The sequence below is a fragment of the Abramis brama genome, assembly GCF_963993115.1.
Source record: "Abramis brama genome assembly, chromosome: 21".
Lineage (NCBI taxonomy): Eukaryota > Metazoa > Chordata > Actinopteri > Cypriniformes > Leuciscidae > Abramis > Abramis brama.
This window is the reverse complement of record NC_139983.1, coordinates 34,858,559-34,886,360: the sequence shown is the minus strand read 5'-3', so window position 1 is coordinate 34,886,360 and position 27,802 is coordinate 34,858,559. Positions and strand designations below refer to the sequence as shown.

The 27,802-nt window shown below is 43.9% G+C and overlaps 1 protein-coding gene and 1 long non-coding RNA gene across 3 annotated transcripts in view; one reads left to right on the top strand and one right to left on the bottom strand.

The window, feature by feature from the left end:
• Positions 1-27,802, top strand: part of LOC311071685 — a 307,177-nt gene that overhangs the window by 253,454 nt on the left and 25,921 nt on the right. The window lies entirely within an intron of this gene.
• Positions 721-27,802, bottom strand: togaram1 (TOG array regulator of axonemal microtubules 1). Of its 2 annotated transcripts, none has more exons than XM_084096136.1 (24): positions 27,601-27,802; positions 25,275-25,688; positions 23,268-23,894; positions 22,005-22,068; positions 21,475-21,594; positions 21,089-21,259; positions 20,216-20,361; positions 19,117-19,337; positions 17,995-18,056; positions 17,611-17,787; positions 16,837-16,890; positions 16,582-16,751; positions 15,314-15,425; positions 14,698-14,895; positions 14,233-14,350; positions 13,676-13,781; positions 10,653-10,888; positions 9,029-9,187; positions 6,386-6,512; positions 6,179-6,291; positions 5,765-5,945; positions 4,615-4,834; positions 4,456-4,542; positions 721-1,567 (listed from the first exon to the last, which is right to left on the bottom strand). In XM_084096136.1, exons 2-24 carry the CDS (start codon positions 25,611-25,613, stop codon positions 1,323-1,325), a joined length of 4,053 nt encoding a protein of 1,350 aa, XP_083952262.1. In that variant the 5' UTR covers positions 25,614-25,688; positions 27,601-27,802; the 3' UTR covers positions 721-1,322. The 2 variants fall into 2 exon arrangements, with proteins under 2 accessions (XP_083952262.1, XP_083952263.1); XM_084096137.1 differs by having other exon boundaries at positions 22,005-22,065; positions 27,601-27,783.

The window sequence follows — 27,802 nt, the reverse complement described above, 5'->3', positions numbered from 1 at the left end:
AAGTTTGAAACAGAAAATAGTGGTTTTCATCTTGCCACTTTCTTGGTAAAGAAAACACATTTTTACTCAAATTAATCAAAATGGATTTATCAGGTTCTGGAACCAAACTCTAATATTCAGAAGTAAACAGTGTAGCTGATGAGTGTTTATGTCAGAATGTTTATTTTTAAACCACAACCTTCTAAAAATGATATATTTAACGATATATTTTGCATTTCTCATCCAAACAACGTCAAACTTGGCGCTGCACTTACTCGTGCCCGTGGCGAGACACCTGTCGAGTTTGACATCCATCGGACTAACGATTCGAGAGATATGCGGTTAACACACACACACACACACAGACGTTTCTGTAATTTATAGATGGATTTACACATATTTTTATTAGTCACTGTATTAAAAGGTATTTATACTTGAATATATCTAGACCAGAAAACTTCGAAAAGGATTAAACACCTCATGTTAGATTCACACATTTATAGTATACTTGCATTAAAAATAAATAAATAAATGGTATATTTGAACTGTATTCTAATTGTCATGTTGGTTTGCTGATGTCTTTGGTGTTTGTCACTGAACTGTTAAAGTTACAAGTATCAATATATGAATAATTTATTTTAAAAAGGTAGATTTTTCATTATTAAGCTCATATATGTTCATGTAAGGAAGAATAATGGAGAAGCAGTAATTTGACTCAATCACAATCATTCACAGCACGAGTGTTTACAGAAATAAGACACTTTATTATATAGATAAATCTCTCTCTCATATAATTTAATGTGTATCTCATAAAGGCTGTTGAGGAATGACTGGCACTAAACTGAGAACTACATCTGGACATGAATTCACCTGTATTATTATTATTATTATTATTATTATAAAGCTTCACATTCACAAATACAGCGGTTCACATCCAGAGCTGATAGAGGCATCGATCCGTGTGATATTTTCCTCTTTTTTCGCTTTATTTCTCAATGACTTTGATCATGCAACAGAACTAAGACGGGTCGCACTTAGAACAGAACCATAATCACTTAATCGTCGAGTCGTCGCATGAACATACAGTAAACTGTACAGCTAATACTGTGCTATCATACAGTACAAAAGATTCTGCACAAAGTTTGATAATAATAACGACACATCTCTTAGAAATGTTTCATAGCACACCTTACAAAACAACATATTATTGTGCATTTTAAAGATTACATTCTGTAGTCTCGATCACGTGACTCGAGAACCCTGATCCTGTCAGACCGAGCTAGTCGAGCTTCTCTCTTACGAAGCGAGCGTGAGGCACTGTGTGGGAGCAGGAGTGTGTGTGTTCAGGTAGAGTGTGTGTGTCGGGCCCGGAGCAGCTCGTTCAGGTCACACTGGATGTTAGCGGGCTGTGAGGCGGCGCACTCCACCAGCGCCCGGCCCATGTGTGTGTGAAGCGCTTCGGCTAGCTTAGCGGCGGCCATCTTGATGCTGCCGCTGTTACTGGAGGAGCCGAGAAGCTTCCAGAAGAACGGGAGAACCTTCTGCTCCACCAGCTGCGGTTTACGAGGATACAGCTCCGTCACCAGCTCTGAAACACACAGCACAGTCACGCTCACATCATCCGAGCTCAGTGTGTGATGCTGCTGTTCATGAACAAGCTCTGCTAACGGATCGTACAAGCTGATCAAAGCACTGGAGTTTGACTGTTTCAAATTTAAGTCCTGGAAAACAGACACATTTACAAAGAGGCACTTGAAAAGTGCTTGACGTATTTAAATACAATATATATATGAAATTTAATTTTTTCGAAAAAAACAAAAACATAAATAGAATCTTTTCACGCAAAATTAACACTGCAGGCCATCTATTAAACCCCCATCAGATACGAAGTACGCCAAAATTATAATATAAAATATTAATTATTGAACAATAATAGCCATTATAAACTTTGTATTTAATATATATTATTAAATACGTTGTAAGTTGTACTTTGGATGCCTTATATCTGTAAGGTGAGTTTTAAAAATCCTGAAGATATTGTTTGATTAGTGAGATCTCTGATTGTTGTCCTTGAAAACCAAAAAAGTAGAGCTTGAAAAGTCCTGGAATTTCATTGTACAGTTTCTGTACGAACCCTGAGCGCTCCAGTTCTCCCAGGGTTTTTCCTGGGTCAAAATTGGTCTTCGGTGGTGGCTGACCGACATGGTCATCCACACACAGCAAAGAGTACCCTAGTACCCACATGATCCGCAAGCCCAATATTGACAATAAATGTTAAATTTAAAATAAATACAAAGAAACAGTTTGTGATTTTTTTCTTATCTATTCATGAAAAAACAATCACTGTCAGGCTAGATAGTAAAAGAAAGCGATTACAACTTATTTTATATCTTTACCTTGATGTTTGTTTCTTTTGTTCCTCGTTGTTAATATTTGGTTGTTCATTCTTTTTATTTTTTTATTTTTTGGGGGGGCCATCATTTTCTTCCAGACTGTGGCTGAGAATTATTTTAATTTTAAACCTCTTCCAAATTATATATAGACTATGCAATTATCAGACACAGATATTACCTGTCACTCTCACTGTCATCCTTTCTTGCCCTCTTTGCAAAAAAAGCTGTGATTTTTCCACGACTGGCTTTCATCGTTTTGAAAGATAAAATCCTTTTTTGATAGGCCTGATAATTATTTTAGTATAATCATATAAATTAAAAAGTAGCATTAAAAACGTAGCGTTAAGATGTGTAATAGTGTAATTTTTTACCATATAAAATTAGCAGCTAGCTAGCAACAGCTTGATTTGTGCTTTGATCTAGTTTCATCTCACTCCAGTCTAACTTTAAACTAAATGATTTTATAGGTAATTTACTACACATTGTCATAGGCCTATACATACTGTGGATTATTAAGGCTAAATTATGGCATGGGGGGGTGTAAAACCTAACTGAATCTTGTTTGGTTTAGTGACAACATGTTATGTTAACATGGTACACTTTCTGGTAAGCTACACTTTTTTATTATTCCAGTTCAATTGTGATTTGATTTAATATTGACTCATTTGGATAAATATTAGGTTACACAAGATAGGCATTCATTTTTCTCTAGAAAAAAAACAATCACCTAATGCTGTAACAGAGAGCCCTATCAGTTGGTAGTATTATTTAAGGTTAAAAATAACACAAATGAAATATAATGCGTTTTTTTATTATAATAACAACTTTATTTAATAATTTAAGTAAATATATAATAAATATGCAATATAGTACACATATTTAGCAAAATACTCTCTATAGCTCTTTTTTTTCTAGCCAACTAACGTGCCTATCCTATATTAGGCTATGATCATTAAATGGCTTTCCTGAGGTAAATGTTATGTGACATAATTGTTCTCCAGCTGTTTTATTGACCCCTTTGTTTGACTGATTGGTTGATATTATGCATGAGGAATATAAATTTCGGTAAGTTGTACTGTATCTTTCAACGGTGTTCATTCGTGATTAACGTTAATTTACTATCAGCTAGAGATGATCGGTTCATGTGCCGCTAGGGATCTGTCGCGTCACATTTACAAGCGCCAAAACGGTATTTATTGTCTGAATTTCGTAATAAAAGTGACAGAATCTGAGAGCTGAGATTCTTTTATATCATAAGTAACCTGCTCTGTCTAGTCTGTCGGTCTCCGTGTCCTCTTTGCTTCGCGATTTTTCTGTGCGTGAGAAAATGGATGTGTGGCGTGAGAGCGTGTGAAAAGTGTCAATTGCGTGTGTCTCACGGTGAATGCGTGAGAGTTGGCAGACCCAGCGCTAATTCAGCAAAAATATTCTCCGAATGCACCACGTGAAACATGGATTCGGTCTTCCGACCTTTAGGATCAGTTGATTTTGATGCGAGGGAGAGAGCAAAGACAGAACTGAAGACGGAGAGTGCCTGCGCGGCGGTGGGGCGCTGTGATCGTTCTCTCCCGTCACTCCGTCAGTAGCCTGCTTCACTCACAAGGCTTTGGCGGGACAAAAAATCGTTTTGGCGGCCGCCAAAAAATTTTCAATGTAGGAAAAACCCTGTCTCCTCTATATCAGTGTCAGTGTTTCTGAACTCACTGTATCTCGAGTTTCTTCCGGGAACGAACACGTCACAATGTTCCTCATTATAATAATTAATGCGCAGAATAAAGGGGCGGGGCCTGGTTGAGTTAGTTAGTAGTGTGCTAAACTGGCGGTTATGGTAAGGGGCGGGACATTTCCCAAACACACTCGAAGCGCTCGACCAATCACAACACACTGCTCCAGCCGACCAATCAGAGCACAGTGTGCTTTTCAGAAGGAGGGGCTTCATAGAGACAGGAAGTAAACAGAGCGTTACTGACAGACTGGGAAGAGAGGAGCCGCAACAATGGAGAATATGGACATAAAAACAGCATAAACCCCTGTTCTCGTAGAGCCTGAAAACAACATTCTCTTTTAATGCGACTCGACTCACCGGCGACTTTCTCGATCATATCCAGTTTAGCTTTCCCACTCAGATACTGAGCCTTGGAGCAGAAGGGCTGGAGGAGGAGGCTGTTGTCTGGAAACACACAGTTGCTACAGTGAGCAGGTTTAGTCGACAGCTGTATGTTGCGAACACAAAGTCACCCACCGATGTTGAGCATGAGTGCCTGAACGGCCCCGAGCGCCGCGGTGGAGATGGAGCTGTTCTTGGAGTTCAGGTGATTGTCCACGACGGCAGGAATGAGGATGTTGAGCACTGGAGCCAGGCTGTCCCTCAGCACGGAGATGATGGACTGCAGAGACTCCAGCGCCCGCAGGTTCACCTTACTGTTGGACTCCTGCAGACGAGCCTTCAGAGCGTCAAACACCTGCGCACACCATCACCATCATCTTCATCATCATCATCACTATCATCATCTTCATCATCATCATCACTATCAAGCTTCATCATCACTATCATCATCATCATCATCATCATCACTATCAATCTTCATCATCATCATCTTCTTCATCATCATCATCATCACTATCATCATCTTCACTATCATCATCTTCATCATCATCATCACTATCAAGCTTCATCATCACTATCATCATCATCATCATCATCATCACTATCAATCTTCATCATCATCATCACTATCATCATCTTCATCATCATCACTATCAAGCTTCATCATCACTATCATCATCATCATCTCATCATCATCACTATCAATCTTCATCATCACTATCATCATCATCACTATCAATCTTCACCATCATCATCATCATCATCACTATCAATCTTCACCATCATCATCTTCTTCATCATCACTATCAATCTTCACCATCATCATCACTATCATCATCATCATCATCATCACTATCAATCTTCACCATCATCATCATCAATCTTCATCATCATCACTATCACCATCATCATCATCATCATCATCATCATCATCCATCATCTCAATTACATCATCATCTTCATCATCATCACTATCAATCTTCATCATCACTATCATCATCATCATCACTATCAATCTTCACCATCTTCATCTTCATCATCATCATCATCATCACTATCAATCTTCACCATCATCATCATCATCTTCATCATCATCATCCATCATCATCATCACTATCAATTTTCACCATCATCATCATAATCATCATAAACATCATCACTATCAATCATCTTCATCATCATCTTCATCATCACTATCAATCATCTTCATCATCACTATCAATCATCTTCATCATCATCATCATCATCACTATCAAGGTTCAGTTCTCTAACACGGATCAGTTACCGGGAACAGGCTGCCGGTGATGAGAGACGGGTTCTCCTCGCAGTCGCACACCAGCTGATCCAGGGCCTTGATCCTCTCCCGGAAGTCTCTGGAGCTCAGCAGCGTCTTCATCTGCGCCACGTACTCGCTTCTGTCCGCCAGACTGTGGACGGCCGCTTTGCTCACGGACTGACCAGAGTCTCTGCGAAGACATGGACAGATGAGTGTGTGTGAGCGTCAGACAGACGTGTGTGTGTGTGTGTGTGTGTGTGTGTGTGTGAGAGTCAGACAGACATGTGTGTGTGTGTGTGTGTGTGTGAGAGTCAGACAGACGTGTGTGTGTGTGTGTGTGTGTGTGTGAGAGTCAGACAGACGTGTGTGTGTGTGTGTGTGTGAGAGTCAGACAGACGTGTGTGTGTGTGTGTGTGTGTGTACCTGCTGGCGGTCAGAGGGTCGCGTGTGAGGGACGAGGTGCGCACGATCCCGCTGCCCATGAGAGAGCGTCTGCCCCGCGCTGACGGAGCGTCCTGAGGCATTTCACCCAAACCCTGAAACACACCCAAACACACGAGTTAACGTGGAGCCCTGCAGACGAGCTGTGGTGTTCTCACACACACACACACACACACGACTGACGCACACCTTGGTCTTGAGAGTGAAGACGGCGTCCCTGATGGCCGGCAGGTCTTTAGCCGGGACGAACTTCTCCATCATCTTATCGAAGTCCCGGTGAGAGGACAGAAACAGCAGCATCCGTCGCCCGAAGTACCTGAGACACACACACACACACACACACATCAGTACGGTCGGGGTCCTGTCAATTCTAACGATTCCGATTCCGAATTCGATTCCAAAAAGGTTTAAAAAAAACGTAGATATCATTCACATTTAGTGTTATCGCAAAACATGTGACTGTGTCTGAATATCATGAACACAAGATCCACAGGCTGAAGAACTCGAACACAAAGAGCGTTTGCCTGTGCTTTAAACACACCAGAGAAGAAGAACTAGCACAGGGCGGCCAACCCTGCTCCTGCACAGCTCATCTCCAGCCCTAATCAAACACACCTGCCTTTCTTTTTCTAGTGATCCTGAAGATGTTAATTGGTTGCTTCAGGTGTGTTTGACTAGGGCTGGAGATGAGCTGTGCAGGAGCAGGACTGGGCACCCCTGAACTAATATAAACTTAGCATTATTAAAGACAATAAACACTCAGTAATTAAACAAGAACACATTCAAAATTAGCAATCGCAACACATAGACACAACTGAACAAAGATACGATTGAAATAAACAGAGTTTTAAGATTTTTATGTATTCAGGTGCAGAAACTAAAGTAACACTGCAATTTATAAATAAAATATACATTACAAATATAGTTACAAAAGTTATTCAGTGAAGAACGAGTGGATTTACTGTCTTCTGTTGTTTGATTAGCGTTATTATAGAGCGGGAATATTAGCGTTATTATAGAGAGGGAATATTAGCGTTATTATAGAGAGGGAATATTAGCGTTATTAGAGCGGGAATATTAGCGTTATTAGAGCGGGAATATTAGCGGGGAATATTAGCGTTATTAGAGCGGGAATATTAGAGTTATTATAAAGCGGGAATATTAGCGTTATTAGAGCGGGAATATTAGCGTTATTATAGAGCGGGAATATTAGCGTTATTAGAGCGGGAATATTAGCGTTATTATAGAGCGGGAATATTAGCGGTATTATAGAGCGGGAATATTAGCGTTATTATAGAGCGGGAATATTAGCGTTATTAGAGCGGGAATATTAGCGTTATTATAGAGCGGGAATATTAGCGTTATTATAGAGCGGGAATATTAGCGTTATTATAGAGAGGGAATATTAGCGTTATTAGAGCGGGAATATTAGCGTTATTAGAGCGGGAATATTAGAGTTATTATAAAGCGGGAATATTAGCATTATTAGAGCGGGAATATTAGCGTTATTATAGAGCGGGAATATTAGCGTTATTATAGAGCGGGAATATTAGCGTTATTATAGAGAGGGAATATTAGCGTTATTATAGAGAGGGAATATTAGCGTTATTAGAGCGGGAATATTAGCGTTATTAGAGCGGGAATATTAGAGTTATTATAAAGCGGGAATATTAGCGTTATTAGAGCGGGAATATTAGCGTTATTATAGAGCGGGAATATTAGCGTTATTAGAGCGGGAATATTAGCGTTATTATAGAGCGGGAATATTAGCGTTATTATAGAGCGGGAATATTAGCGTTATTAGAGCGGGAATATTAGCGTTATTATAGAGCGGGAATATTAGCGTTATTATAGAGCGGGAATATTAGTGTTATTATAGAGAGGGAATATTAGCGTTATTAGAGCGGGAATATTAGCGTTATTAGAGCGGGAATATTAGCGTTATTAGAGCGGGAATATTAGAGTTATTATAAAGCGGGAATATTAGCGTTGTTTTTAGAGCGGGAATATTAGCGTTATTAGAGCGGGAATATTAGCGTTATTAGAGCGGGAATATTAGCGTTATTATAGAGCGGGAATATTAGCGTTATTATAGAGCGAGAATATTAGCGTTATTAGAGCGGGAATATTAGCGTTATTATAGAGCGGGAATATTAGCGTTATTATAGAGCGGGAATATTAGCGTTATTATAGAGCAGGAATATTAGCGTTATTATAGAGTTATTATAGAGCGGGAATATTAGCGTTATTAGAGCGGGAATATTAGCATTATTATAGAGCGGGAATATTAGCGTTATTATAGAGCGGGAATATTAGCGTTATTATAGAGTTATTATAGAGCGGGAATATTAGCGTTATTATAGAGTTATTATAGAGCGGGAATATTAGCGTTATTATAGAGCGGGAATATTAGCGTTATTATAGAGCGGGAATATTAGCGTTATTATAGAGCGGGAATATTAGCATTATTAGAGCGGGAATATTAGCGTTATTATAGAGCGGGAATATTAGCGTTATTATAGAGCGGGAATATTAGCATTATTAGAGCGGGAATATTAGCATTATTATAGAGCGGGAATATTAGCGTTATTATAGAGCGGAATATTAGGCTGCTGTCACTTTAAGAGCTGCACATTATAGTCACACACGCCTGCAGAAAAGAAAACAGAATCTCTCCCGCTTGAACTGTTGAAACTCATATTGAAATGCTCACAAAGGAATCGATAAGAAGAACTGAAATTTTAAATTTATAACAAGTATCCGATTCCTGACCTCGATTGGGATTGAGAGCGTGAGTGACCTCTGACCTCTGACCCCTGACCCCTGGCTCACCTGGCCTCCTGAGACGAGTCCTGTGCCAGCTTGGAGACGGCGGGGAGAATGCGGTCGGTCAGGTCTTTGGTGCCGGACAGCAGACGAGCGGCACCGGCTCTCTCCACCAGAACACACACATGCTGAGCCGCACACTTACGCACGACAGAGCTCAGGTGACTGATGACACACACACAGACACACACACACACACACGCTTAGCATGTGTACAGCATAACAGAAGCTTGTTGTGTAAGTGTGTGTGTGTGTGAGTGTGTGTGTGTATGTGTGTGTGTGTGTGTGTGTGTTCACCCCAGTCCTCCGGTCAGTAGCGCGCTCAGGCTGCGGGTCAGAGAGCAGTGTGTGTGTGTGTGTGTGTGTGTGTGTGTGTGTTCACCCCAGTCCTCCGGTCAGTAGTGCGCTCAGGCTGCGGGTCAGAGAGCAGTGTGTGTGTGTGTGTGTGTGTGTGTGTGTGTGTGTTCACCCCAGTCCTCCGGTCAGTAGCGCGCTCAGGCTGCGGGTCAGAGAGCAGTGTGTGTGTGTGTGTGTGTGTGTGTGTGTGTTCACCCCAGTCCTCCGGTCAGTAGCGCGCTCAGGCTGCGGGTCAGAGAGCAGTGTGTGTGTGTGTGTGTGTGTGTGTGTGTGTGTGTGTGTTCACCCCAGTCCTCCGGTCAGTAGCGCGCTCAGGCTGCGGGTCAGAGAGCAGTGTGTGTGTGTGTGTGTGTGTGTGTGTGTGTGTTCACCCCAGTCCTCCGGTCAGTAGCGCGCTCAGGCTGCGGGTCAGAGAGCAGTGTGTGTGTGTGTGTGTGTGTGTGTGTGTGTGTTCACCCCAGTCCTCCGGTCAGTAGCGCGCTCAGGCTGCGGGTCAGAGAGCAGTGTGTGTGTGTGTGTGTGTGTGTGTGTGTGTGTGTGTGTTCACCCCAGTCCTCCGGTCAGTAGCGCGCTCAGGCTGCGGGTCAGAGAGCAGTGTGTGTGTGTGTGTGTGTGTGTGTGTGTGTGTGTGTGTTCACCCCAGTCCTCCGGTCAGTAGCGCGCTCAGGCTGCGGGTCAGAGAGCAGTGTGTGTGTGTGTGTGTGTGTGTGTGTGTGTGTGTGTGTGTGTTCACCCCAGTCCTCCGGTCAGTAGCGCGCTCAGGCTGCGGGTCAGAGAGCAGTGTGTGTGTGTGTGTGTGTGTGTGTGTGTGTGTGTGTGTTCACCCCAGTCCTCCGGTCAGTAGCGCGCTCAGGCTGCGGGTCAGAGAGCAGTGTGTGTGTGTGTGTGTGTGTGTGTGTGTGTGTGTGTGTTCACCCCAGTCCTCCGGTCAGTAGCGCGCTCAGGCTGCGGGTCAGAGAGCAGTGTGTGTGTGTGTGTGTGTGTGTGTGTGTGTGTGTGTGTGTTCACCCCAGTCCTCCGGTCAGTAGCGCGCTCAGGCTGCGGGTCAGAGAGCAGTGTGTGTGTGTGTGTGTGTGTGTGTGTGTGTGTGTGTGTGTGTGTTCACCCCAGTCCTCCGGTCAGTAGCGCGCTCAGGCTGCGGGTCAGAGAGCAGTGTGTGTGTGTGTGTGTGTGTGTGTGTGTGTGTGTGTTCACCCCAGTCCTCCGGTCAGTAGCGCGCTCAGGCTGCGGGTCAGAGAGCAGTGTGTGTGTGTGTGTGTGTGTGTGTGTTCACCCCAGTCCTCCGGTCAGTAGCGCGCTCAGGCTGCGGGTCAGAGAGCAGTGTTCACACATGCGCTCCAGCGCTCGCTCCGCGTCCTGCCGTATGAAGGCGTTGGATTCTCCGGCTTTCTGCAGCAACACTCGTGCCGCCCCGTCCAGCTCCTGGTCCATTCCCTTCTGCAGCGCCGCGAACATCTCGCCCAGCGCCGACACCGCCACGCGCGACACGCCCGAGCGCAGGTTACGCACCTGCAGAGATCAGGGGATACACTGAGCTGGACAGCAGCGCAAAACAAGCTTTCATTGATGGATTCTGCAACATTAAAGTGCCCTGTATGCCATCATAAAGCTCCTGATGTCGTTCTGCTGGACTTCTCTAACAGCTTCACACGCAATAAACTCTAATGTCCTCATGATCTCCACTGCACATCAGCTCTGTTCTCTGTTCTCTCAGTGTCTGAAACGCTTCCATCGAAGATTCAGTCTCTATAAGCTCCGCCTCTCTGAGAGCTGCTCTGCTCTGATTGGTCGGAAAGCAAACGCTCATTATCATATCTGAACCTCAGCTCTTGATCACAGTGATGCGAACAGTGACGATGGCGTGGGTTTGACCGTATCAATCTCAGAAAACAGCGTCTTCTCCACATGAACAACACAAACCAAACTCTTCCAGTCTCAGATAAACGTCAGTGTTTGAGGGCGGGGCCAAGAGACGCTGTTCAGCCAATCAAGACCAGAGGCGGGCATTATGCAAATGAGTTACAAACCTACAGCAGGAAGTGAGACTGAATTACTGACGACTCGTTTCAGTTCAGAATCACTTCTTTCTTTTAGGAGACAATCTCCATTTATCCTTGATCTTTGAAACTTTGCAGAGCTTTTACACTCACAAACAGCTTTCTCGAAGCACGAATGATAATATATATGAAAAAACCTTAATAGTGCCACTTTAAATCTGTTGTTTTTCTGTTTATCACTGTGAAGCTGCTATGAAACGATCTGTACTGTATAAAGCTCTACAGAAATAAAGTTGAAATGACATCACACATTACATATCACACATTACACATCACACATAACACATCACACATAACACACTGCAAAAAAAAGATTTTCTTACTCAGTACTTTTGTCGTTTCCAGTCCAAATATCTAAAAAATCTTAAATCAAGATGTATTTGCTAGATGAGTAAAATCCCATTAGACATTAAGTCTTGTTTTCTGCGGGAAAAATCTAGATTAATAGAGTTTATTTCTTAAAACAAGCAAATGATCTGCTAATGGGGTCAGAAAAATAATCTAGTTTTCCATTTGAATTAAGATTATTTTTCTGACCCCATCGGCAGATCATTTTGCTTGTTTTAAGAAAAAACTCACTTTCCCCGACATAAAAATATTATGGGATTTTACTACTTTAGTAAATACATCTTGATTTAAGATTTTTAGGACTGGAAACAAGACAGACGTGCAGAGTAAGCGCAGAGTAAGAGCAGAGTAAGAGCAGAGTAAGTGCAGAGTAAGCGCAGAGTAAGAGCAGAGTAAGTGCAGAGTAAGCGCAGAGTAAGCGCAGAGTAAGAGCAGAGTAAGTGCAGAGTAAGCGCAGAGTAAGCGCAGAGTAAGAGCAGAGTAAGTGCAGAGTAAGCGCAGAGTAAGCGCAGAGTAAGAGCAGAGTAAGTGCAGAGTAAGCGCAGAGTAAGCGCAGAGTAAGAGCAGAGTAAGCGCAGAGTAAGAGCAGAGTAAGTGCAGAGTAAGCGCAGAGTAAGAGCAGAGTAAGAGCAGAGTAAGCGCAGAGTAAGAGCAGAGTAAGTGCAGAGTAAGCGCAGAGTAAGCGCAGAGTAAGAGCAGAGTAAGTGCAGAGTAAGCGCAGAGTAAGAGCAGAGTAAGAGCAGAGTAAGTGCAGAGTAAGCGCAGAGTAAGCGCAGAGTAAGAGCAGAGTAAGCGCAGAGTAAGAGCAGAGTAAGTGCAGAGTAAGAGCAGAGTAAGTGCAGAGTAAGAGCAGAGTAAGAGCAGAGTAAGAGCAGAGTAAGAGCAGAGTAAGCGCAGAGTAAGAGCAGAGTAAGAGCAGAGTAAGCACAGAGTAAGAGCAAGTAAGCGCAGAGTAAGAGCAGAGTAAGCGCAGAGTAAGAGCAGAGTAAGAGCAGAGTAAGCACAGAGTAAGAGCAGAGTAAGCGCAGAGTAAGAGCAGAGTAAGAGCAGAGTAAGCGCAGAGTAAGCGCAGAGTAAGAGCAGAGTAAGAGCAGAGTAAGCGCAGAGTAAGAGCAGAGTAAGAGCAGAGTAAGCACAGAGTAAGAGCAGAGTAAGCGCAGAGTAAGAGCAGAGTAAGCACAGAGTAAGAGCAGAGTAAGCACAGAGTAAGAGCAGAGTAAGCACAGAGTAAGAGCAGAGTAAGAGCAGAGTAAGAGCAGAGTAAGCACAGAGTAAGAGCAGAGTAAGCGCAGAGTAAGAGCAGAGTAAGAGCAGAGTAAGCGCAGAGTAAGCGCAGAGTAAGAGCAGAGTAAGAGCAAGTAAGCGCAGAGTAAGAGCAGAGTAAGCGCAGAGTAAGCGCAGAGTAAGAGCAGAGTAAGCGCAGAGTAAGAGCAGAGTAAGCGCAGAGTAAGAGCAGAGTAAGAGCAGAGTAAGCACAGAGTAAGAGCAGAGTAAGCGCAGAGTAAGAGCAGAGTAAGCACAGAGTAAGAGCAGAGTAAGCGCAGAGTAAGAGCAGAGTAAGAGCAGAGTAAGCGCAGAGTAAGCGCAGAGTAAGAGCAGAGTAAGAGCAAGTAAGCGCAGAGTAAGAGCAGAGTAAGCGCAGAGTAAGCGCAGAGTAAGAGCAGAGTAAGCGCAGAGTAAGAGCAGAGTAAGAGCAGAGTAAGCACAGAGTAAGAGCAAGTAAGAGCAGAGTAAGAGCAGAGTAAGCGCAGAGTAAGAGCAGAGTAAGCACAGAGTAAGAGCAGAGTAAGCACAGAGTAAGAGCAGAGTAAGCGCAGAGTAAGCGCAGAGTAAGCGCCGCAGTGGATCAGGACAGGCTGAGCGTGAGTAAACGAGGAGATATTCGACTGACCTCCTGAATGAGCGCGAGGCACACGTCGTGAGTCCGGCTCGCCAGGACGTCCGGATGATACTGAGCCAGACTGCGCATGAAGTTCAGCCCCTCGATCTTCTTCTCCCTTCATGAACACAACACATTAGACGGAACGGTTCGAGCCCGTCAGAGCTGAACAGTGGCGAGATCATCAGGGGTGGGCGATGTGGACTTTAACTCAATTACAGACTGTCGAGGAAGTTCCTCGTTTAGAAATAAGTATCTCGTTTTTTTTGTATGAATATTTGAATGAATATGAATGAATATAAGCTCGGTTAATGAATATTAATTAGAGATGTCACGTGACTATTTAATATTAATAACCGCGTAACCAAATTCTGTGAATGATTTTAACTATGGTTTTATCTGGCAGTATTTTGTGTTCAGAGTTTCGAGGAGTTATTATCTCGAAGTACTAGTAATAGTTCCTCGTTATTATCGCGGGACAAATTCTTATCGTGAGGAGAATTTTTACCAGTATAATCGTAAACGGTGATATATCGCCCATCCCATGTGACCGCGTGCTTGAGTCTCACCAGTCGTCCGAGGCGAGCAGCCGGAAGCTCTGAGTCAGCGCCAGCTCCGGTTTAGAGAAGGGCCGAAGCTCAGCCGGATCCTGCCCGTCTTTCCTCGGGCTCCCAGGAATCAGCTCATCTGAAGGACACACGGGATTACATTAGACAAACCTCAGTGGCGGACTCAAACATCCACTTTGTTATTTTTTTACCTTTTTGGAATCAAAATTAGGAATCGATAAGAATCGAAATCGTTAAAATTCTAACGATACCCAACACTATCGACAGGAAATAAATCCGACATGACGTTCATGAATTTGCCAGGAGCTTATTATCAGTGTGCGGCTTCATATGTTTGTGGAAACCGTGACACTTTTAATTCTTTAGGATTCTTTGATGAACAGAAAGATTAAGAATAAAGCATTTATTAGAAATAGAATCTTCTGTAAGATTATAAATGCCTCTACAGTATCACGACTCTCTCACCGGAGCTGTGTGCAACCAGCGCTCGCGTTCGGTTCAGACTCGACGTGCGTCTCAGTCTCGGCGCTGCGTTTCTATTGGGCGGGCCGGGCGGGGGGGCGGGCTGGTGGGCGGGGCTTAGACTTTTCACTGGATTCTGTGGTCCTGTGGGACTGGAGGGAGACTCATCCGAGAGCGACTCGCACCCGTTCAGGGTCTCGTCTGGAAAACAGAAGCAGAAATTACACTAATAGTCATCGCACAACATCTGGTTCATATTCGGCTCAAAGTCCCACAGATATCGTCAGAATCTGGTAAATGTGCTTTTTCTTTTTATGCTCCTCGGGCTTGGAATGAATTGCAAAATAAATGTTCTTAATCTAGATGCACTTCCAAACCTGAGCACTTTTAAATGTCTCTTGCACAGTGTTTTAAAGGACACTTGCAATTGTTTCTCTTGATTTGATTTATTTAATTTTGAATGTGTAAATTGTCATTTTGTGATTCTTTTGTGTGAATCTTTATGTGCCGTCTTGACCAGGACTCTCTGGAAGAAGAGATAGCAATATCTCAATGTGATTCTCCTGGTTAAATAAAGGATAATAAAAATAAAATGGTGGTGGCTGTCACTGGTGTTGACCTTTCACATCATCGAGGAGTGTGTGTGTCGTGCGGCGTCTCATCGGGTCCTGATGCTCTAGACGACGCTGACGCATCTTGTCGCTCGCAAACTTAGACAGCTTTACCCTCTCCTGTAACACACACATCATGTGACTCCAATGAGCGGGTGAAGCACACACATTTTTATGCAAATAAAACAAGAAAGCTGGATCGAGATGCCAAGATAAGCTCAGTTGAGGCATTTTTATCCGGTAAGAAGTCCTGCACATAAACTACGATGGAAACACATTTACTGAATAAATCCCTCGACCCTCATGTGACCTGTGATTGGATAACTGGAGTGACCAGTGGACCAATGGCGTCGCAGCATCTCTAATGTTGGTTTGGTGTTTCTGAAAGTGTGTGATCAGAATGATTTGGTGTAATTCCCTCCAGAAGCGTCTCACACACACGAGTGTGTTCCCGAACACCAGCATCCGAACGCCAGAGAACACGACAGCGTTTACTGTGTTTCGTCTGACGCTCAGAGACACACTCGCTCATGAAGAAAAGCTTGTTTCTTCCACAGAATAAAACATTTTAAAAGATAATTGTGACTTTTTATCTCACAATTGTGAGTTTACATCTTCTGAGAATTGCGTGTTATAAAGTCAGAATTGCAAGAAATAAACTCGCTATTCTGACTTTTTTTCTCATAATTGCGAGTTTATATCTCAGAATTGTGAGATGTAAACTTGAAGTTGTGAGAAAAAAGTCAGAATTGTGAGATTACATTTTTTGCAATTATGTTTTTATTTTTCATTCTGTGGCTGAAACAAGCTTCCATAAAAGAGACCGATTGTAGAAACTTACAGTTTATTAATGATATTTTTCACAGGAAGTGATGATGTTGTTCTCTTGAACACATGAGATGGAAACGCTGCTTTATTCGCAAACGTTTTATGCCATATTACAGTTTTGTCAGGTTTGGATGTAAACACAGCCAACGCATTCTCATCCTAGGGCGTCATATACTGACGCTTTTGACATTTCGTCTACATCCAACGCACATGGCACCCTTTAGCGTCAATATGAGACGCACAGAGCTTTGTTCGGTTATGGGTAGGTTTAGGTCTGGGGTAGGGTTAGGGTTAGACCGCTAGGAGGCGCCTTCTGGCCTATATCTATCTGCGTCTCATATTGACGCTAAAGGGTGCCATGTGCGTTGGATGTAGACGAAATGTCAAAAGCGTCAGTATATGACGCCTTGGGATGAGATCGGGCTGGCACAGCCGGTGTGAGACGCACCAGAGGCTCCTCGGGTTCAGGACTGGCATCGGAGTCGCAGTGTGTGTTGGTGAACGCGTGTCCGAACACGCCAGACGGAGGCTCACGGGCCGCTCTACTGGACCAGTCGGCCTGGTCAGGAGAAGACGCCACACTGGGATGACTGGGAAGAACGACAGAGCCAAACACTCCTGCAGAAACGAGGGAAGAAGACGAGTGAAGGGCGAGAGCAGCAAGAGCTTCAGATCATCAGTGTGTGTAAAACAGTGAACCGACCTCGTCCGATCACGCCCTCAGACATGCAGGACTGCGCCGTGTGCTGATGCGATCCTGGAGGAAACACCAGAACGTCTTCACACTACTCAACATGACATCATATACACTACTGGGCAAACGCATGCACTCATTACGACTGTTCGATGTGTCTGAAAGAGTCTCTTCTGCTCTCCAAAGCTGCGTTTATTTGATCAGAAATAAAGTAAAACAGTGAACATTACTGAATTACTATGTGAATATATAGTAAAGTGTAATTTATAGAGATGCACCGATATGAACATTTTGTCCGATACCGATAATTCTTTATATTTGAAAACTGATAACCGATATATTGGCTGATAAATCTAAATACAGATTTTTACATAATTTTTGAGAGCCTGATTACAAAAATACAATTCTCACCATTAAAAGCCATATTATAATGTTATGGTGCCGATATGACAGACTTGCGCTGCACATGTTGCACTTTAACTGTATTTCCTATTTTGAAGTGATTCCAATCATATTTCAAGCCATTTAAAAGCATCATGTTGAACAGTCGCATCTGAAGCGTCTCAGCTGAAGGAAATAATACATTATTTATCAGCCTTAATATATCGGCCAAATTTTCTTATCGGCCCGATAACGATAACATTAAAAATGATCATATATCGGCCGATACCGATAATGCGGCTGATATATCGCGTTATTCCTGTGATCAAAGCTGAATTTTCAGCATCATTGATCAAATAAACGCAGAAGAGACTTCCATCAGACACATTATAAAGCGCTCACCTTTAGCGGGTCTGAGCGCGCGGAGCGGCTCGCGGCCGGCGGCTCGGATCTGCGGTGATGATGTCATATCCACAGGCTTTTCCTCGTCTGCATCTAACGGCCTGTTTGAGTAAACGAGTCTCTGACCGACCACACTCACATTCCCATCAGAAGGGCTCTTATCCTGCTGCGTCACGCCTGAGGACACACACACACACACACACACACAGAGGACACGTGACTAGGGCTGGGTATCGTTTGAATTTTAACAATACCGATTCTGCTTATCGATTCCAATTCTTAATTTCGATAAGAGGAATCGAAATGTTAATTTTATAACAAGTATCCGAATCCAGACCTCCAGTGTTTTCAATTCCTTTCAGAAGCCGTGGTTCACATACGCACCTTGAGCGCTGGGGTCACGTGCTCCTGATGCCACTCGTGGGGTCGCAGCAGAGGTCACAGGGCTGCGGGCAGGAAGGAGAGTTAGTGAACTGAACATGAGTGTCATGATAATGCCGGGTGTTCATCAGGGCTCTCGTTTATAAAACTGTGCGTCGGATCCTCACTACAAGTGTACGTGCGATGAAAGCCAAAAATGGAGTACGCTAAAAAATATTCAGCCTTATAAACCCGAGCGTACGCCAGAACCTGCGCAGAATCCACTTTATAAACCCCAGTCAGAGGAAGGTTGTGTTCACATGCGTCTCCTCCCCGAAATATCCATATATGAGCTTACAACGCCTCGTTTTTACTATGCATATCCTCATCTGCATATCATTTGCATATGCATATTCATCCACGTGATGCCATGTTTAACGATGCAAGACATTAGGAGAATATGAGATACGGATGTGAGTCGCATTACATCGCTAATGCTAAATTATCATTTAGTAGCCCATCCTTGCCTTGTTTTTGAATAAATAAATAAAATAGTATAAAATACATTTCAGATCAATTTTTCTTATTCTTTTCCACTGGCCGATTAGTATTTTTAATTGCTTTATATTTTTAATGGAAACCGATATGCCTTATTGATCATTCATTATTTGCGCGCAAATATTTTCTAAAAGCATGAGTTCTGCTGTTATCATGCGCTGAGCAAACATTAGCATCCCACAGGAAGTGTTCAACAGCAGCGCATCCACTACTGATATTTCTATTATTAGAATATAATTTGCTTGCAACTTGGAACCTGTTTCAAGGTTTGCGTTCTCGAGCTCCAAACACTGTGTGTGAATGAGCGGCCGGAACACATTAAGGGTTTCAGTGAGAGCGGTGTGTGTTAGCGGCCGCTAAGCTAATCACTAATGATCTTTACAACGGAAGTGAATCAACTTTATCTGGACAATAACTTTATTCTAGATCTGCTGTAAAGCCTGAACAGTCTCTGTTACTGTAATCTCCTGTTATCACTGTAAAGCTGCTGTGATCTATATTGTTAGAGCGCTGTATAAACGAGGGAGACGTGACGTGTGTGCGACGCACTGGTTATAATCGAGGCCCTGGTGTCGACCCGTGTCTGACCTGCTCCTGGTGCCGGTGGGGGAGGTGGGCGAGTACAGGCTCAGGCCGCTCTCGCTCAGAGGACTCGTGACGGACCGGGACGTTTGATCCGGGGAATCGGGAACCAGCTCCAGCTTCACCGCGGAGTCGGGGCTGTCGGGGTCCGGGTCGGAGCCGCTGGCGCTCACCTTGGCCCGCTTCTTCGCCGCGCTGTTCCTCAGCGAGCGCAGGGAGTTCAGCATCTGAAACACCAGCACAGACCGGGGTCATGGGGTCACTCCAAATAAACACTACGTTTATAGTTGACACTTAGTTTAGTGCACAGCAAAGTTTCGCATGACCACTGTTACGACACATACATAGAACAGCGCATGCGCTAATCCTCAGGCCAAACATGCCATATAAAAGTAGTGCCTAGTGCCGAAGTGCAGTGTATAGGGGAAATAACATGTTAACAACGGCTGCTGGGATCAGCGGACACCATACTGTATGAAACACTGGGTGTAGTGTGTGTGTGACGTCACCCGTAGTGTTCCTGAAGAGCGTTTCTGAAGCCTAAAGTGGGCGGAGCCAGCCGGAGCCATCTTGGCCGCGCGTTACTCCCGGATAAACGTAAATGTGCAGCGAGGCGGATTAGCTGAGGTGACGTGACGCTAACAGACAGCAGACAAACGGCTAGTAGTGACATCAGCGACAATCCACCTGTCACTCAAGTGGCCACGCCCTTAATTATGCAGAAATTTGAGGCTTAATATAATTTATACGGATGAGTCATAAAATAATTCACCCCCTCACAGTCGTCATGAAGGGCAACATTAGCTATATAGACCAAACCCACTTTTTGCACCAGACTGTGAACATGTTTATCTCTGCTGTAAAGTTGAGCATTTTAACATGCGGGTCTATGGGATTGAGTCTCTTCTGCAGCCGGCCTCTAGTGGCCAGTGGATGAACTGCAGTTTAACTCTCTTCAGTGTTGGATTCGAGAGAGAGACCAAAAGGTTGGCGATTTTTAAAATTCTCAACTGGTTTGTGTTGAAGATTTTAATTCGCACAGTAATAACTTTGAATAATGACATAACTATGCTTCTATTAGTTTTTCTCGCCGAGTCTCGCTCACCTCCTGCCGGTCCAGCGGGTCGTCACCCGGTTCTCCTGCGGCGCTGATGGACTGATCGAGCCGATCCGACGAGGCTCTGGCGCTGATCCGGCTCCGGCGCGGGGCACGAGGAGGCAGAGGAGAGCGTTTGCTGGAGATCACCTCACCTGAGAAGAGGAAGATGTGTCGTTTCAACGTAAAGATTGATTCAGCGAGACTTTGATGAGCTGGAGATCAACACTGCCGTTAAAGGAGTCGCTCACTTCAGAACTAAAATCTCCTGATGATTTACTCTCCTCCTCGTCATCTAAGATGTTCATGTGTTTCTTTCTTCAGTGGAAAAGAAATGAATGATTTTCCACTGAAGAAAGAAACACATGAACATCCTGAAGAGTAAACTATCAGGAGATATTCTGAAGTGAACGACTCCTTTAACTAGTTCCTAACAGCCGTGCACTGCAAAAAATGCTGTTCTTACTCAGTATTTTTGTCTTGTTTCCAGTCCAAATAACTAAAAATTCTTAAATCAAGATGGATTTACTAAAGTAGTGAAATCCCATTAGATTTTATGTCTTTTTATCTGGGGGGAAAAAATCAAAAGCAGTGAACAAGCAAAATGATCTGCCGATGGGGTCAGAATAATAATCTTTATTCAAATGGAAAACTAGAATATTTGTCTGACCCCATTAGCAGATCATTTTGCTCGTTTTAAGCAAAAACTCACTTCATTTTGACTTTTTCCCCCAGAAAACAAGACATAATATCTGATGGCATTTCACTACTTTAGTAAATCCATCTTGATTTAAGAATTTTTAGTTATTTGGACTGGAAACAAGACAAAAATACTGAGTAAGAAAATCTTGTTTTGCAGTGTGAGAGGAAGTGTGTTCTGACCGGTGTTGTCGTCTCGTCTGCTGGGCCACGTGCTGGACATGGAGAGCGCGAGCGCGGGCTCGGCGTGTGTTCGCTGGGGAGCGCTCGGGGTCAGAGGTCCTGCCAGAGCCGTCAGCGGGTACGAGGGCAGCAGGAGCGAGCCCGGAGGATCTAGACGACTGCTCCTCAACCCTGAGGAACCAACCAGAAACACTCAAGTCAAGTCTCCTTCATTTATACAGCGCTTTAACATTATAGTGTGAACGCATTAATAAAGGCCTGGATGCTGATTGGTCAATCCAGTGTTCTAGTGGTGTCACTCATAGAGACCAGCTGTAGAGACCAGTCTGTAGAGATAATAAGTATAAAGAAGCACACATGAGCCGAGCGTGTTCTTCTGACGTCACCTTTCTCAGGCTCAGAGGCTGTTTTGAAGACGTCTGGATCCGAATCCAAGCTCCCGCTGCGTCGCAGTCGACCCAGAGTCCGGTGCGTCCGGCCCGGAGACGGAAGAGCTTCTGACGGACCTGGACCAGAACACAAGACAGTCAGCGGCTTCATTAACGCTACTGACATGTTATTTCTGTTTAACGCTGTTTACACATGAATAAAGTCGATTTAACCCTCATCCTTCCCTCGGGTCATTTTGACCTGGAAATTTTTTTTTTTTTTTTTAAAAATCTCCAAAAAATTGCGTTTAAAAAATAGACAAAAAAAGTGTCAAAATGAAATAAAATAAGCTTTCTGGACAAATTGTTTTTAGGGCTTCGGGTCTTTTTGACCCGCGAGGGACGGATGAGGGGATCTCTGGGAAATAGAGCCGTGTTCAGTCCATTATGAAGCATCTCTGAAACACGACACGCAGAAGAACCAATCATAAGATCATCAGGTGATGTGAATAAGATCTGCAGTGAAAACATGAAACGGGCGTTCCTACTGTATTTGGCACCGGCGTCCTGACGGAGTCTCGTGGATGAGGACGAATCTTCACTGCAAACCTGCTGGAATAAAGCCGAGACATCAACCAACACACACACATGATCCTTGAGTTTCCAATCAAAACCACTGAAAGTGATTGATCGACACTGACACTGCATGAGATCAACAGAAGAACCTTAAAACAGTTTTAATGCTTGAAAACCGACCCAACATGCACACAAGCACAGAAAATTATTATCTGTAGACACTGCAAAACATGATGTTCTTCCTCAGTGTTATATCCAAACACTCTCAAATCAAGATTCATTTACTGGAGGAGCAAACTGACTGAAGATCTTGAGTCTTGCTTTCTGGAAAATGTATCAAAATGAAGTGAGTTTGAGCTGAAAACAACAGTCAGAAACATAATCCTGTTTTCACTTTATTTTTCTGACCCCATTGGCAGATATTTCTTGTTTTCAGCTCAAACTCACTTCTTTATTCTGATCTTCAGTGTTTTTGCTTCTCCAGTAAATGTCTTGATTTAGTAATGTTTGGATATTTGTGCTGGGAAACACTGCTCAGAAGTCCTCTGTGTGCCGCTGGTGTTTGTTAGTGATCCTGTGTGTTCCAGAGTGTTGCTGGGAAACACTGCCGGATCACACACACACACACACACACACACACACACACTCACGTCACACCAGAACATAAACCACCTCCAGTGAGTCCATCGCGTTTACACTTGTTTACAGCACTTCATTTCAGCTTCATAATTGCATGATATTTCAACATCGGTTTAACCCTGTAAAGCCTGACAAGTGAAATAATAATCTTTTTTTTTTTTATAGAGCAGTTTATTTAACCTAACTACCTTGTAACCAATCAGATCAACGTGTGATCGTCAACCAGTGGATCTCTGAGCTGAGTGAGTGAGTGGAGGCGGGGCTCATTTGCATATTCATAGAACCGTGCATACTAAATGAGGCAAGGGTGTCGAGTTACATTCAAGATATTTAAGTGACGTGAACTCCATTAAATCTGCTTATAGCGCGGGAACTGAAGATCGGATTTATATCCGTTTTGCGAAAAACACATTTATGTGACCGGGAGTAAATGGAATTGTTTTGATATATCAGATAGCTATCCGATCTGTACGAACGCATGAAGTGGCCAGGTGTGAACAGGCCCTTAGAGGCTTGAGGCTTTATAGGGTTAATGATGAAAAACCACATGACTTTATTAAATCAACATCTGATGCTGTTTTCATGTCATGGCTCACCTGATCATGTGACTTCCCGTTAGCCGTGAGAGCCGATCTCTCCCAGGGCAGTTTGTTCTTCCCTTTTCCGGCGCTCACGATCCTCCTGTGCGTCGTAGCGTCATCCGCTAGCTCGGCGTCCGCGGGGCCGCGTGACCCGGGAGCCCGTCCTCCGTTCATGACCCAGTCCAGATCGGCCCCGGAGCCCAGGTGAGGCAGGCGTCGGTGTCCCGGTCTGGGCAGCACGAGCGCGTACTCCACGGTGCCGTCGGCCGCTAGCCGCGGGAGTATGTGCCGCGCGCGTCGCGCCTGAACGGCGGCCATGAGGCCCTGCGCGTCTCCCGTTAGCTCCGCGCGGTCCACGGCCTTCATGAGCGGCTGCTTCTTCCCGGTGTCCAGACAGTAGTCCAACACGGCGAACAGCTCGAGAGCCGCATGACGCACCTTCCTCTTCCCGTCCGCGAGCGTCGGCGCCGCCTCCGCACACAGCCGCGGGATGTCGAAGTCCTTGCGCGGGTGCGTTAGCATGGCGGCGGTGATGATGTTGATGGCGTCCTCCCGAACCCTGGAGTTCCTGTGGCGGAGCTGAGCGACGACGAGCTCCAGCACGGCCCGCGGCCCCACCGCCCGCATCAGCTGCCGGAACACCTGCGCCACACACACATAGTTATCATCAAACTCTTAAAGTCCCCCTGTGGTGTAAGTCCAGCTTTTAATGTTGTTTATGTGTCTATGTGGTGTTTTTAATAAGCTTTAAGACAAACCATGTGTAAATTCATAAGTCGACTCCATTGCTGAGTATTTCCTCCTTAAAACTGCAGTGAACCAAAGACAGTCTCAAAAACACGCTTTGAAATCGCTGGTGTTTCTGACGTCACAAACTACCTTGTAACCAATCAGATCAACGTGTGATCGTCAACCAGTGGATCTCTGAGCTGAGTGAGTGAGTGGAGGCGGGGCTCATTTGCATATTCATAGAACCGCGCATACTAAATGAGGCAAGGGTGTCGAGTTACATTCATGATATTTTAAGGCATGAAGACATTTTTTTCAAGGAAAAACGTTTAAATATGTAATTTTGGGGATCAAAAATTAGTTTTAAGGGATACAATTTAGGAGTTTTTGCACCGGAGGAACTTTTCATGGTTCCAAGAACTATTGGCGGAAGTTCCCGGATGTCGGCGTGTTCGCACCGCAGGAACTAGGAACGATTTTAGTTCTAGGAACTCTTTTGGAGGAACATTAGAGTCAGTCTAAACCAGCACTATAGGAACTACCCGTGACGTTAGTGTTCGCTGATTGGCCGAACGCACGCGAAACACCAGCACCCGCCATTATTAATTTAAATAAAGATTATAGCCTATATATTTACTCCAGAAACTAACTCAACGAACATGGAAAACAGTGATGGATGAGCCTCTAAACCTTTACGCTGAGGAGAAAATCCAATGCGACTTTGAGGGGAACAAGCAAAACATATTTCTGCTCAGCAACACTGGACATCAACACACGCCATACGCTAATAACTTTTCATTACTGTCTACTTCTCTGTATTACAGTTCCCAGTATACCTGTTATATACGTATTAGACAGGACTAGACAGATCGTACACTAATGAACAGGAGAATGAGAGCGCTGTGTGTTCAGGCGTTCTCAGCGCCGTCAAAATAAAAGTCTCAACAACAAGCGTGTCTCACGTCACTTCAGAGTTCCTGCTAGCGGTGCGAACGCAACCAGGAAAACGTTCCTATTGGAACCGTTAGCTCTCGGGGAACCACCCTGGTGGCTCGTTCCTATAACTACCCCGTGCGAAAGCCGCTTTTGACTACGGGAGACTTTAAAGCGTTATAAGCCAACGAGCCACGAGGAGAATCACGACGTCACGATCTTTGATTTGAAGCAAAAAAGCAAAAATACGAGGCCTGTGAACTGACCAGCTTTAGTGAGGGAACGAACTACAATCCAGTGAAGCGTTGCGAACAGCATAATCGAAATATAAAGCATTGAGAAATGAAAGTGCTTGAACACCTGCATGTACTCGCGTCGGGCCACGTTACGCGAGTCTCCCAGTGCCCGTACGGTCACCGCCGCGATCTCCCGGTAGTGCCGGTCCACGTCGCGGTCCAGCTTCTCGATCAGCAGGTTCAGGAGCTGTAAGGTGCCGTACAACACCTTGAAGTTGCTGTCGTCCAGAAGCCGGCGTAAGAACTGGATGAACTCGTCCACGCTGGCGGAGGAAACCTGCTGCAGATCCAGCTCCGCCACCAGGCTCTTCAGCTGCTCCACGCCACGCGTCCGGCTCTGGAAGTTCTGCTGGTCCAGGAGCTGCTCGTGTAACTCCTGAGGGATCAGTCCATAAATCATCATGGAGTCCAGACGGAGCCGACGCACGGGAATCTGTCATGTTGAGGAGGGATGCGAAGCCATCGCAGCGACACGGACCTGAAGAGGGGAAGATTCACAGATTTAGATCACAGCAGCTTCACTGTGACACACAGAATCAATGATGCAAACCTCATCAGACGCGAGACACATTAGTCCCCGCCCACTTTTTCTATTTTTTTTAAATAGAAGTCTTTGTTAAAGTGTTTGTTTATGTGTCTATGTGGTGTTTTTAATATGCTTTAAGACAAACCATGTGTAAATTCATAAGTCTTAACCTCTTAAAAAAATAAAAAATAAAATAAAAAAAACCTTCCCTTTCCCTTTAAAAACCTCGCTTATCGGGCTTATGCTACTCTGAATAATGCCTGAACTTCGTATTTTGAGCACTTCTTGCGTTGTTTTTGCCTCTTCATGATGACTCGCTTAACTTAGTCCTAATCTGTAAGTCGCTTTGGATAAAAGCGTCTGCTAAATGACTAAATGTAAATGTAAGTCGACAGCATTGCTGAGTATTTTCTCCTTAAAACTGCAGTGAACCAAAGACAGTCTCAATCAGATCAACGTGTGATCGTCAACCAGTGGATCTCTGAACTGAGTGAGTGAGTGGAGGCGGGGCTCATTTGCATATTCATAGAACCGCGCATACCAAATGAGGCAAGGGTGTCGAGTTACAAATATTACATGAAAGAACTACAATCCCATTTAGCAAGAAAATCACAATCGAATTAAAAACAATTGCAAAAAATATGCAAAAATCAGCATAATAGAATTAAAAACAATTGGGAAACATAAAACTGCTCATATATATATATATATATATATACACACACACACACACATATATATACAATAAGTTTATTGCAAAATATGTATATATACAAGTATTTTGAGAGCGTAGAGAGAACGACTCGATTACGTCATTGACAGTGCTTCACGGGAGTGGGCGGAGCTTTGATTGTGGCGACTCTCTGATTGGTGGGTTTACTGTACAGCATCATGGGTAATGTAGTTTTCAACACGAATTCCGCGATTATTTTAAAACTAAGTTGAAATAATGTGGGTTGTCGGATTCAACAGAGGCAAACACCATCGACTGACATCCTCGTAGCTCACAGTAGATTTATAAATTATCATAAAAAAAATCTATTTCCCTATGGAGAAAATGAATGGAGTTTTAACTTCCGGAACAGACTGTTGTGCTTTATATTCGGCTGAATTTTCTGAATGGTCAAAACTCAAGTTTTTTAAATGTTTTAAAAGGTTTTCCCTTGGTTATGTGAACGTTAGATAAGCATTATGGTAATGTTTTCTCTATTCCATCAAGTATTATGGGAACGTTACTTCTGAATATCATCTCTAAGTAGTAACGTTTAAAAAATATCTGTAACTAAATTGTTTCAAGAAATATGTTACAGGAATGATGTATAAATCACATTTTTGAGCCAGCGTATTGAGAACAGTATTAAACACCAGATAACTCCGAATGATCGTTCTGTTACTTCAGATGAACCTCTGAGGGAAATGATGACCTGAGGTCAGAGGTCAGAGGTCAGTGTTGAGCTGTTAAAATAGACACCAGCTGCTGTAAAACATCACAACTCTTCCAGCTAAAGTTCACAGGAATGACGGATCTTCATCTGAATATTCGGAATGACTCGGAATCATTCGGAAGGAAAACCACTTGTGGCTCTTCTGCGGTATTTACTCGTTTATTCCCTCAATATTCCCCATCTGACAGCACATACTCAGAGCAATAACGAGACACTGAGGTGATTCTACAGTATTAATTATTCTCATTCATCTTATTGGACGTTTGTTTGGTAGATTCGCTAGATGCTGTTTTTTAACCAAATCGACAACACATGAAAGAATTCATTAATAATATACCATATAAAACCCTGGTACAATTTACAACATCGAACAATATTAAAATGCCTGAAGTGTTTATGTGTTTTAGTTCAAATCAAACCTGTTATTGCAGATCTAAATGACTCCCGTGCCGATTCGGTTTGATTCTCGATGTGACTCAGTCTGAATCGCTGAATCTGCTCTCTCGGGTCTGAATTTGTCTGATTTGGGTCTGATTTTCGTTGTTTTTCTGTCGGATTCTGATTTTCTCGCTGCTTCCATCACAACACACGACCAAAATGGCGCTGATGTCACAACCAGCC